At 38.6% G+C, this 12423-nt stretch overlaps 1 protein-coding gene and 1 pseudogene across 3 annotated transcripts in view; one reads left to right on the forward strand and one right to left on the reverse strand.

Moving 5' to 3' along the window:
• Window positions 1-12423, reverse strand: part of C2CD3 (C2 domain containing 3 centriole elongation regulator) — a 143848-nt gene that overhangs the window by 81007 nt on the left and 50418 nt on the right. For all 3 annotated transcript variants that reach the window (XM_076002307.1, XM_012744854.2, XM_076002308.1), the window contains exons 12-14: window positions 8632-8750; window positions 3879-4001; window positions 768-1253 (exon numbers count right to left, since the gene is read on the reverse strand). In XM_076002307.1, the coding sequence (XP_075858422.1) occupies window positions 768-1253; window positions 3879-4001; window positions 8632-8750 (728 nt within the window). The remainder of the gene's footprint in view (window positions 1-767; window positions 1254-3878; window positions 4002-8631; window positions 8751-12423) is intronic.
• LOC105860291 (elongation factor 1-alpha 1 pseudogene) lies at window positions 5486-7171 on the forward strand (annotated as a pseudogene).

Here is a 12423-nt window from a genome sequence, read left to right on the forward strand (position 1 = left end):
AGACTACAGTGCTGTGGCATCAGCCTAGCTTGCAGCAAACTTAAACTCCTGGGCTCAAGCAATCCTTCTGCCTCAGCTTCCCGAGTAGCTGGGACTATAGGCATGTGCCACCATGCCTGGCTAATTTTTTCTATTTTTAATAGAGATGGGGTCTCACTCTTGCTAAGGCTAGTCTTGAACTCCTGAGCTCAAGTGATCCTACCCCCTCGGCCTCCCAGAGTGCTAGGATTACGGGCATGAACCACTGTGCTCAGCCAGAATAGCTATTGAGTCAGGAAGAAAATAAGAGAATGGTGTCAGAGAAACCAAGGAAAAAACTAATTTATGCAATAGTATCAAATCCTACAGATAAGTCAAGTAAGATGAATATTGAAATAAGTGGAGGAAAAAAATGACAGTGAGGAGAATTATATAAATAAAGTAATGAAGAAGGAGAAACAGAAGGTACAGGAAAGATGGGGAAGTTTAATCAAAGTCCTAGAGGAAGCAGAAAGGAACAGAATCTAAAACTCAGGCAAAAGAAATAGTGGGAACCACATGAACTCAAACAAGACAGAAAAACAAAAATGCAAAAAGTTTTAAAATGTTGGTAATGTCTTTTTCCCTTCTAATCTAATAGTGGGATGGGATCTGCACACCAGATAATCACAAAGGTCTCTTTCAGTCTAAACATTCTAGATTTCTTATAAGATGGAATTATGATTTGGGAAACATATCAGTCTCCCCCTCCTGCACTCCCCTAATGGATATGGAATGTACAAAATTACCTGAGAAAAGTTAAAGACTGGTTGTGTTGTGCCCCATGCGATGACAGATCTGGTGACTTCCTCTGTGCTGAAGAGCTTGCAATTTAAATAAATATTACATGGTGGTTGTTTTTCAGATTCTCCATTAATGAAATCTTTCCCATCTGGCACCATCAATAGCACATAGAACAGCAAAGTACTCTCTTTTGTTGACTCATTTGTCTGATTTACTAAATTGTGGGAGGCTGGCATAGTCTTAAAGGTTGAAGGATTTGCACTTGGTGACTTTGAGTTGGAGAGCACCAAATTCAATGGTTTCTCTGCAGTTTCTTCATTAATTTGATTTAGGTTTTGTGTATTTTTGGTACAGGTAATATCTTGGCTAGGTTCTGGCAGTATCTTATCTGGGCTTATAGGAGCACAAGGTGGGGTGTGTTGGATGCCGCTACTTAACTTAGTATTAACACCAGTGAAAACTTTGTTATCTGTAACAAGCTCCAAGGTTACCTATAAAACACAAAAGAAGAGTCAGCAAAAATGTCCTCTAGAATTAGAGTCAGAATTTTGAGGCTAGAAACATCAGATTATTAGGAAATGAACTAAGTCATAATCAAACACTATAATAATGAGAACAGTAAAAGACTGCATATACATTAAGAACTAAGACTAAGAAAATCTAGGCATATTTTTGTAGAAAGAAAGGGAAAGAAAAACAAAAAAAATCTAGACAGATGATTTATCAATAATAAAAGATAAGCCTAGAATATCATGTTGTTCAGAAAATAAGAAAAGTGCTCAGAAGAGAATGAAGACACATTTAAAGGACACAGAATCCAGTTGAAGAGGCTCCCACTAGCTAAATTTAGAACAATTTAAGCATAAAAATGCATAACAGTAATGGATTATAACCTATTGAATAATATAAGAATCGTGAATCCATACTGATAAAAAATAAGTATGGGAGAAGAAACAAAATATGGGAGAATTCTACTATATTTTCCATATAGTAGAATGACAACTAAATAAATGCATGGGGAATGGTGGAGCTAGAAATCACTGTTTTATAATCATCATAGCAATAAGTGATTCAGGTGAATCCCAGTGGAGAGATAGTCTACAAAATAACTTGCCTTACTTTTTAAAAATATCAATGTACTGAAAGATAGAGAAGGGCTGTGGAACTGTTCCAGACTAAAGGAGATCAGAGAGGTATGATAATGAAATGCAATGGATAATCTTAGACTGGAAAAAAATTTTGTTATAAAGGAAGCATTGGCATAATTGGTAAAATCTGAGTAGCTGTAATATAGTATTAATGCTAAATTGATTTTTATAACTCTAGAGTATTATGCATGATAATGTCCTTGGTTCTTAGGAAATACAAGAAAAATAAACTAAAGAATTTAGGGGGAAAGAGGCATGATGTTTATAACTTATTCTCAAACAATTTATAAAAAACATGTGTGTGTATATGGGTAAGGAGAAGAAAAAAGGCCAGAAAGAGAGAAAGTGAGAGAAAGAGGCAGAAAAACAATTACAAAGCAAATGTGACAAATAGTAAGAATTGGTGAGTTTTGGGCAAAGGAAATGGGAGTCTAGAATGAACCAGCTAAAAAACAAAGCTTGGATAGCAAAAAAGTAAAGCAGTATTAATGTTTTACAATAATAATCATATAAATATTTAAAGCTAAATGGTATTAAGAAGACCAAGAGAGGAAGGAGAAGGCTTTCAAGAAGAGGAAACAGCATAAAAATTAAGAACAAAAACATGGACCAGCATGATATCTTAGTGATTCTTTTTTTTTTTTTTTTTTTTTTTTTTTTTTTTTTTTTTTTTTTTTTTTTTTTTTTTTGAGACAGAGTCTCGCTTTGTTGTCCAGGCTAGAGTGAGTGCCATGGCGTCAGCCTAGCTCACAGCAACCTCAAACTCCTGGGCTCGAGTGATCCTTCTGCCTCAGCCTCCCGAGTAGCTGGGACTACAGGCATGCGCCACCATGCCCGGCTAATTTTTTATATATATATCAGTTGGCCAATTAATTTCTTTCTATTTATAGTAGAGACGGGGTCTCGCTCTTGCTCAGGCTGGTTTTGAACTCCTGACCTTGAGCAATCCGCCCGCCTCGGCCTCCCAAGAGCTAGGATTACAGGCGTGAGCCACAGCGCCCGGCCTCTTCTTAGTGATTCTTTACACAGTTTGATACAGTTACTGGTAGAGAAACTGTAAGAGAGAAGGCTGAAACAGTACTTTTATCCTTTGAGTAATTGGGAGCCATGGAGACATTTTAGGCATAGCTGTACTGATTGTAAAAACACACCAGGACACCAAGACAAAGCTGTACTAAAGTCACACATTCAAATTCTGCCACCCAAGAAATCCTGATGTATCTGAATACAAGAAAAAAAAAAACCCTCTCTAATGAATTATACATCAGAACTCATTCCATGAGGTACACTCAGTTATTTAATACTTCACTCTTATTTACTGTAATTTTCTAGTCCAAGTTACCATCAATCATTTCTTTTCTGGACTAATGTAACAGCTTCCACATTTTCCCTCTTGACCCCTACAATCTATTCTCCACACAGTAATCTTTTAAAAGTGCAAATCAGATCATGTCACTTCCATGCTTCCACATCCTTTCCTTGGCTCTTAGGCTAAAATCTATACTCTTTACCCTGACCTACAAAGCTCTGAATGATATGCCTCCTACCTCTCTGTCCAACCCTACTTTCTACCACTCTTCCTCTTGCTCACTATTCTGTGGCAACATTCTGTCCCTTGATGATGCCAAGCCCATTTCTGCTTTAAGGGCTTTGCATGTGTTATTCCCTCTCTCTGGAATGATCTTCCCTGTGCCTTTTACTTCATCCTTCCCTCATTCTTCAAATCTCACCTTAAATGTCACCTACTTAGAGAGATCTTCCCTGACCACCATCTCCTTACGTTTTCCCAGGTATTCAATATCATGTCATACTGTTTATTTCCTTCATAGCACTTCTATTGACTTATTTCAATAGAAGCTCCACATGAGAGGAGACCTTGCTTTTCTTGTTCACTGCTATGTTCTCAGTGTCAGCCAATAATACATGCTCAGTAAACACAACTGACTTCCTGAATGTATACCTATGTACCTTGAGGGGGCCAAGTAGAGTCCGACCATTTTTCTGTTGCACTGGAAGTTGGTCACTGAAAGAAAGCAGCTCTGACTGAATGACAGCTCGCAAAGGAAGCGATGCAGATCCAATGACTTCGGGCTGAGGGAGGAAGGAAAGAAAAAGTTTAGGTTAATGAGGAGCCATGGGATTACAACTGAAATGACAACATATGATGGCTTATAAAGAAACTGTGCTGCCGGGCGCGGTGGCTCACGCCTGTAATCCTAGCTCTCTGGGAGGCTGAGGTGGGCGGATTGCTCGAGGTCAGGAGTTTGAAACCAGCCTGAGCAAGAGTGAGACCCTGTCTCTACTATAAATAGAAAGAAATTAATTGGCCAACTAATATATATACAAAAAATTAGCCGGGCATGGTGGCGAATACCTGTAGTCCCAGCTACTTGGGAGGCTGAGGCAGGAGGATTGCTTGAGCCAGGAGATTGAGGTTGCTGTGAGCTAGGCTGACGCCATGGCACTCACTCTAGCCTGGGCAACAAAGTGAGACTCTGTCTCAAAAAAAAAAAAAGAAACTGTGCTTTATAAAGTAAAAAGCTTGATTATTTGGCTGAGGCAACTCTAATTGGGATCCTGTATTCTGTCATATTTTGGTCCTCCTTCTGGCTTTCATGACTTTCCTCTGGAAGATTATAGAGGTCTTCATCAGCCACAAAGAGATTGGAAGATTATCTTTCTCTATTAAGAGTTATTTACTCTGGCTGGGCACGGTGGCTCACGCCTGTAATCCTAGCACTCTGGGAGGTCAAGGTGGGCAGATTGCTCAAGGTCAGGAGTTCAAAACCAGCCTGAGCGAGACCCTGTTTCTACTATAAAAAAATAGAAAGAAATTAATTGGCCAACTAATATATATATATAAAATTAGCCAGCCATGGTGGTGCATGCCTGTAGTCCCAGCTACTCAGGAGGCTAAGGCAGGAGGATTACTTGAGCCCAGGAGTTTGAGGTTGCTGTGAGCTAGGCTGACGCCACGGCACTCACTCTAGCCTGGGCAACAAAGCGAGACTCTGTCTCAAAAAAAAAAAAAGTTATTTACTCAAAATGTTCAACTTTACTGTTAAAAATAAAAAATGAATTTAGATGTTACAAATTTTTGCTTTTAAAACTAGGAAAATTACAAAACTTAATATACCTGATGCAATAAGGTTATGGAGAAACAAGAGGCTGTCATATGGGAATATAAACTGGAAACATACATATATAAATTTGGTAATACATATAAAATGCTTTAAATATTTACACTCTTTGGCCTAATAATTCCATTTCTGGTAATTTATACAAAATTATAAACAATACATAAAAAGCTTACATACAAATATATATATGTTAAAAGTAGTTAACAATTAGAAATCACTAGATGTCTAAATAATCTGGAATTACTAAACTACTAACAATCCCTGATATTTAATTAAGTATATCCACACCATGGAATAATATGCAGTTATTAAAATGCTATCTACTAAAAGTCTATAATAATATGAACAGTATTTGTTAGAATGTTTGGTAAAAGTAGGGTATAATAGCTTTTTCGCAACGGGTTTGCCGCCAGAACACAGGTGCCGTGAAAACCACCCATAAAAGCCAAAATGGGGAAGGAAGAGAGCCACATCAACATCGTCGTCATCGGACACGTAGATTCAGGCAAGTCCACCACTACTGGCCATCTGATCTACAAATGTGGTGGGATCGACAAAAGAACCATCGAAAAATTTGAGAAGGAGGCCGCTGAAATGGGAAAGGGCTTCTTCAAGTATGCTTGGGTCTTGGATAAACTGAAAGCTGAGCGTGAGCGTGGTATCACCATTGATATCTCCCTGTGGAAATTTGAGACCAGCAAATATTATGTGACTATTATTGATGCCCCAGGACACAGAGACTTTATCAAAAACATGATTACAGGCACATCTCAGGCTGACTGTGCTGTCCTGATTGTTGCTGCTGGTGTTGGTGAATTTGAAGCTGGTATCTCAAAGAATGGGCAGACCCGTGAGCATGCCCTTCTGGCTTACACACTAGGTGTGAAACAACTAATTGTTGGTGTTAACAAAATGGATTCCACTGAGCCTCCCTACAGCCAGAAGAGATACGAGGAAATTGTTAAAGAAGTCAGCACTTACATTAAGAAAATTGGCTACAACCCTGACACAGTAGCATTTGTGCCAATTTCTGGCTGGAATGGTGACAACATGTTGGAGCCAAGTGCTAACATGCCTTGGTTCAAGGGATGGAAAGTCACCCGTAAAGATGGCAATGCCAGTGGAACCACACTGCTTGAAGCTCTCGATTGCATCCTGCCACCAACTCGTCCAACTGACAAGCCCTTGCGCCTGCCTCTCCAGGATGTCTACAAAATTGGTGGTATTGGCACTGTCCCTGTGGGCCGAGTGGAGACTGGTGTTCTCAAACCTGGCATGGTGGTCACCTTTGCTCCAGTCAATGTTACAACTGAAGTAAAGTCCGTTGAAATGCACCATGAAGCTTTGAGTGAGGCTCTTCCAGGGGACAACGTGGGTTTCAACGTCAAGAACGTGTTTGTCAAAGATGTTCGTCGTGGCAACGTTGCTGGTGACAGCAAAAATGACCCACCAATGGAAGCAGCAGGCTTCACTGCTCAGGTGATTATCCTGAACCATCCAGGCCAAATTAGCGCTGGCTATGCTCCTGTACTGGACTGTCACACTGCTCACATTGCCTGCAAGTTTGCTGAGCTGAAGAAAAAGATTGATCGCCGCTCTGGAAAGAAGTTGGAGGATGGTCCTAAATTCTTGAAGTATGGTGATGCTGCCATCGTCGATATGGTCCCTGGCAAGCCCATGTGTGTCGAGACCTTCTCAGACTATCCTCTTCTGGGTCGTTTTGCTGTTCGTGATATGAGACAGACAGTTGCTGTGGGTGTCATCAAAGCAGTGGACAAGAAGGCTGCTGGAGCTGGCAAGGTCACCAAATCTGCCCAGAAAGCTCAGAAGGCTAAATGAATATTATCCCTAATACCTGCCACCCCACTCTTAATCAGTGGTGGAAGAACGGTCTCAGAACTGTTTGTTTCAATTGGCCATTTAAGTTTAATAGTAAAAGACTGGTTGTTAATAACAATGCATCGTAAAACCTTCAGAAGGAAAGGAGAATGTTTTGTGGACCACTTTTGTTTCTTTTTGTGTGGCAGTTTTAAGTTATTAGTTTTTAAAATCAGTACTTTTTAATGGAAACAACTTGACCAAAAATCTGTCACAGAATTTTGAGACCCATTAAAACAAAGTTTAATGAGAGAAAAAAAAAAAAGTAGGGTATAATATATATAGTAAACCTCAAGTACTTATAAAATTATGTGGAAAACATTAAACACATATTTTGAAGAAAAATGAATAAAAACCATAAGACAATATTAAATTTAAAAAGATAAAAATGGCATACAAAATTATACAACATATTGTATTCATTTGAAAAGATGAAGGAGATATGTAAAAATGTTAATTAACAATACTAATTCTCAGTAATAAAATTATGGGCAATTTTTGCCTCAAAAATATTTTTCAAGTTTCCGCCAAAAAACTTGTCAATCCTAGAACTTTGGGAGGCCGAGGCAGGAGCATCACTTGAGGCCAGGAGTTCAAGACCAGCCTGGGCAACAGTGAGACACCACCTCTACAAAAAATTAAAAAAAAAAAATTAGCTGGGCCTGGTGGCATGCACCTGTAGTCCCAGAAACTCAGGAGATGGATGTGGGAGGACTGCTTGAGCTCTGGAGTACAAGGTTGCAATGAGCTATTATAGGATGATGCCACTGCACTGTAGCCCAGGCAATAGAGTAAGACCCTGTCTCAAAAAAACAATAATAAAAAATGTATAAATTTTTTATAATTAGAAAAAAGCCATTAACGAGGTATGGGAAAATAATTCAATATAACTATATCAAAATGTTAATAGAGATTATCTTGAGTTTATGAAATTATGTGCTTTACTCTCTCTTCCTACTTTGATATATTTTCCAAAAATAACCTGCATTGTTTATAGCCTCTGAAAAAACAAACAGAAGAAAACAAGATGTATTCCTCATGCTATACATGGCAAAGAGGAGGTCAAAAGATTATAAAGGCTACACTTTTACAGAAGGAGGCAAAAACTGCTCATGTCGTAGTTTCTTAATTTATGTTGTGCCAGCTGCAAGTAGATTTTATAAACTGTGAATTAGCTGATCAAAACTGCTACCCACAATTATGTTTTTTGGACATAGGCTGGATATCTTATGTATCCCACGTGCAAACAAGAAGCAGAATCTCAAATTAATGCTAATAGCCTGTATCAATACAAATAGTCACTCCTCTATAGGAGGGAGCAGCACAGTAAAGAGGTTAAGAACTTAGGATCTAAGGACGGTAGACGTGGGATGGAGTCCTGGCTTTGTCTTTTATTGGACTGGGTGACCTTAGACATGTTACTTCACTAAATCTCATTACTTCATCTGTAAAATGAAGATAATAATGTACCTAATACAGAGGAATTGTGATGATTAAAGTTGATAGTGTATGCATGTGGACCCTTTAGCATAATATCTGGCCTATAACAAACAGCAAATAGAGATTAGTAATAATAATAATAATATGTAGTAGTGTTACTTGAACCTGGAGAAATTCCTAGGTTAGGTAGGAATGTAATTTTAACTATGCTCTAAATTCCTGGTGTCAATGGTAAGGCAAAGGTCAAAAATCACTTGAAATACCTTTTTTTGTGGCATTTTCTTTGCATAAATTTGGAAAGTGAGGTTGGAATTCCACCAGTGCTCTATCATTGGGCCACCAAACTGTACTGGAAACATAGATCGTTGCTGGAATTTCACCACTGTCAGGAGAATCATACACATAGGCACATGTTACACCTCCCAACCAGAGTCACCATGCCTTGATACCACCCGCCTCCCTTTCAAATCTAACTAGAATCTCTTTCAGGAATCTAGTCAGTGTGATTTCACAGAAAGTGCTAGGGTTGTAGGATTGAACGAGCAGAGACAAAGAGAAACCCCTGGATAGCATGCAGAAGATAAGCAGTACTATGTTGCTCTGCTTCATTATAAAAAATGCAGCCAAGGATATCAGCACTGGATGTGTAAGGAAACATGCCCATACAGTTCACTGGGTTTAAGGTAATGACTATTTTTACTTATTTATTTATTTATTTTGAGACAGAGTCTCACTCTGTTGCCTAGACTAAAGTGCTGTGGCATCAGCCTAGCTCATAGCAACCTCAAACTCCTGGGCTCAAGCGATCCTTCTGTCTTCGCATCCCGAGTAGCTAGGACTACAGGCATGCGCCACCATGACCGGCTCATTTTTTCTCTATATTTTTAGTTGTCCAGCTAATTTCTTTCTATTTTTAGTAGAGACGAGGTCTCACTCTTGCTCAGGCTGATCTCAAACTCCTGAGTGCAAACGATCCGCCCGCCTGGCCTCTCAGAGTGCTAGGATTACAGGCATGGGTGACCATGCCCGGCCAATATGACTGTTTTTAAAACACAAGTTGGTAGGTAGCATAACAAAAGAAGGGGGCTGGCTGGCAGTAGGACAATGAGGGATAAATAAATAGAAGAACTGAATAAAAAAAACTATAATAATAAAAATGAGTTTATCTTCTGACTGAAGAACAGGACTCTACTATCATACTCAGACAAGGTACCAGGTACTGATGTTAGTTAGCAGTATTAGGGGGAATAGTGTTTGTCTCTCAGATGGAAAGATGGGAATTTCTGCTGTAATAACAAATGTAAATGGATAAAGTGATGGTGGTATTGCCATGGGCTTTTAAGTGGTAAACAATAAAAGGAACTTGAGACTGGAATCAAAGTATATGAGTTCAAGCTCCAGTTCTATTACTTACTAGTAACCACCTCAGCAACAATTTATCACCTTTTATAAAACCATCTTCCTGTCCATTCACTGCTAAGGCCCTTAACATGGATCTGAAGAACCATCACAAAAGACCAAGTTACAAAGAGTATCTGCTATCTCTGGCATTCATTCAGATGGCCCACTTTGACCTACTGATCTATTCATTTCTGGCCATCTTAGTTATAGACTCTGTATACTTCTCTTGGTACTCTTAGAAAGGATCTGGGTCTTGCTTTCTCGATGAACATGCAGGAACTATAAACAAAAGATCTAGGCCCAAGAAGTCAACATTCACTAGGAGATCAGTTTATTTGGTTACCTTACCAAAGGAAGGGAAGTAAGATGATACCTACATCTTGTTAGTATGCAGGGAGGATCAACTGAGGTAATAAAATAAAAAGCACTTTGGACATTATAAAATGCATTATATACAAACAGAATTCTATTTCAGTCTGATGCTACTCAGATTTCTCCTTACTAGCTAGGTAAGGAGAAATGTTTGTACTATTATTGCATTTCTCATATAATTGTTTTTTTCTCTTTATTTTCTTTCACATGTGTACCACTCACACAGGTAATTTTGTTTCTTTTTTCTCTTCTTCTTTATTAAAGACAGATTCTCTCTCTTTTGCCAAGCTAGAGTGCAGTGGCATGATCATCACTCACTCTAACCTCAAACTACTAGGCTCAAGTGATCCTCTCACCTTAGCCTCCTGAGTAGCTAGGACTACAAGTGCATTTCACCATGCCAGGCAAATCTTAAAAATTTTTTTTGTGGAGACAGGGTCTCACTATGTTGCCCAGGCTGGTCTTGAACTCTTGGCCTCAAGCAATCCTCTTGCCTCATCTTCCCAAAATGTTGGGACTACAGGAGTGAGCTCCTGTGACTGACCCTCTGTTTCTTAAGGTTATTATTATTATTTTTTTTGCCACTAAAAGTGAGTTGAGGCAATAATGGAAGAAGAAATTCATAAATAAATAAATTGCTAACAATGTCCCAGAAAAGTTTTTTTTTTAAAGAGTTGGGAAGCGACCCTGAAAATATCTAGTCCAATTCATATTATTGCTAAGAGATGCTCAGCAATTTTACAGATATATATATATATATATACCAAATGTTCCAAAATCCAAAAATTTTTGAGCATCAACATGATACCACAGTGGAAAATTCCATACCTGACCTCATGTGATGAGTCTTAGTCAAAATCAATTAAAAGTTTGTTTCATACACAAAATTATTTAAAATATTGTATAAGATTAACTTTAGGCTACGTGTATAAGGTATATGTGAAACATAAATGAATTTCATATTTAGACTTGGGTCCCCTCCCCAAGAAATCTCATGTCCTAAACACTTTTGTTCCAAATATTTTGAAAAAGGGATACTCAATTCATATATTGTGTACTAACATTTGCATAAACATGGGTGGTGGGCATGGGGTGGGAAAGGAATAAATGTTTTGCTTATATATGCATCAAACAGCTCAGGAAGGATATAAAAGCAACTACATTGTTTACCTGTACAGATGGAATACTGAAATTGTGAACCATGTAAATAGATTATCTAGTTCAAAAAGCAAATGAAACAAGGCAAAATAAAAATTTTAAAATGCAATGTTATAGCTGGAAAGGAAGTTACTTGAATATGTAAGGAGTATTAGGACCACACCTTTTACTTCTCAAACTATCTCCTAGAGAAGAAACTTTACACTGATGAACTGTTTATGTATTAAACTGGCAAAGCAAGGTAAAGATATTCTAAAAATATGTTAGAAAAGCGGCTGTAATTTTGGGTGGCAGAAACATATTGTTTATTATATTAACATTTTTCTGTATTAAAAATATTTAAAACAAAATAGAAAAAAAGACAATACCAAAAGCACAAGCAACAAAAAAATAAACTGGACTATATAAAAATTAAAAACATTTTTTGGGCCAGGCGCAGTGGCTCACGCCTATAATCCTAGCACTCTGGGAGGCCGAGGCAGATGGATTGCTCGAGGTCAGGAGTTCAAAACCAGCCTGAGCGAGACCCCATCCCTACTACCAAATAGAAAGAAATTAATTGGCCAACTAATATATATAGAAAAAATTAGCTGGTCATGGTGGTGCATGCCTGTAGTCCCAGCTACTCAGGAGGCTGAGGTAGAAGGATTGCTTGAGCCCAGGAGTTTGAGGTTGCTGTGAGCTAGGCCCACGCCACAGCACTCACTCTAGCCTGGGCAATAAAGCGAGACTTTGTCTCAAAAAAACATTTTTTGCTCTAAATAGTACCATCTAGAGAGTGAAAGGACAACCCACAGAATGGGAGAAAATATTTGCAAATCATAGCTCTGATAAGGGACTTTTATCCAGAATATACCAAGAACTCTCACAATTCAATTATACAAAGGTAGCCCAGCAGGGCATGGTGGCTCATGCCTATAATCCTAGCACTTTGGGAGGCTGAGGTGGAAGGATTGGTTGAAATCAGAAGTTTGAGACCAACCTGAGCAAAAGCAAGATCCTGTCTCTACAAAAAATAGAAAAATCAGCTAGGGATGGTAGTGTGCGCCTGTAGTCCCGGCTACCCAGGAGGCTGAGGCAGGAGGATCACTTGAGCCCAGGAGTTTGAGGTTGCAGTGAGCTAT

This window comes from Microcebus murinus, chromosome 4 (genome assembly GCF_040939455.1).
Source record: "Microcebus murinus isolate Inina chromosome 4, M.murinus_Inina_mat1.0, whole genome shotgun sequence".
Taxonomy (NCBI): domain Eukaryota; kingdom Metazoa; phylum Chordata; class Mammalia; order Primates; family Cheirogaleidae; genus Microcebus; species Microcebus murinus.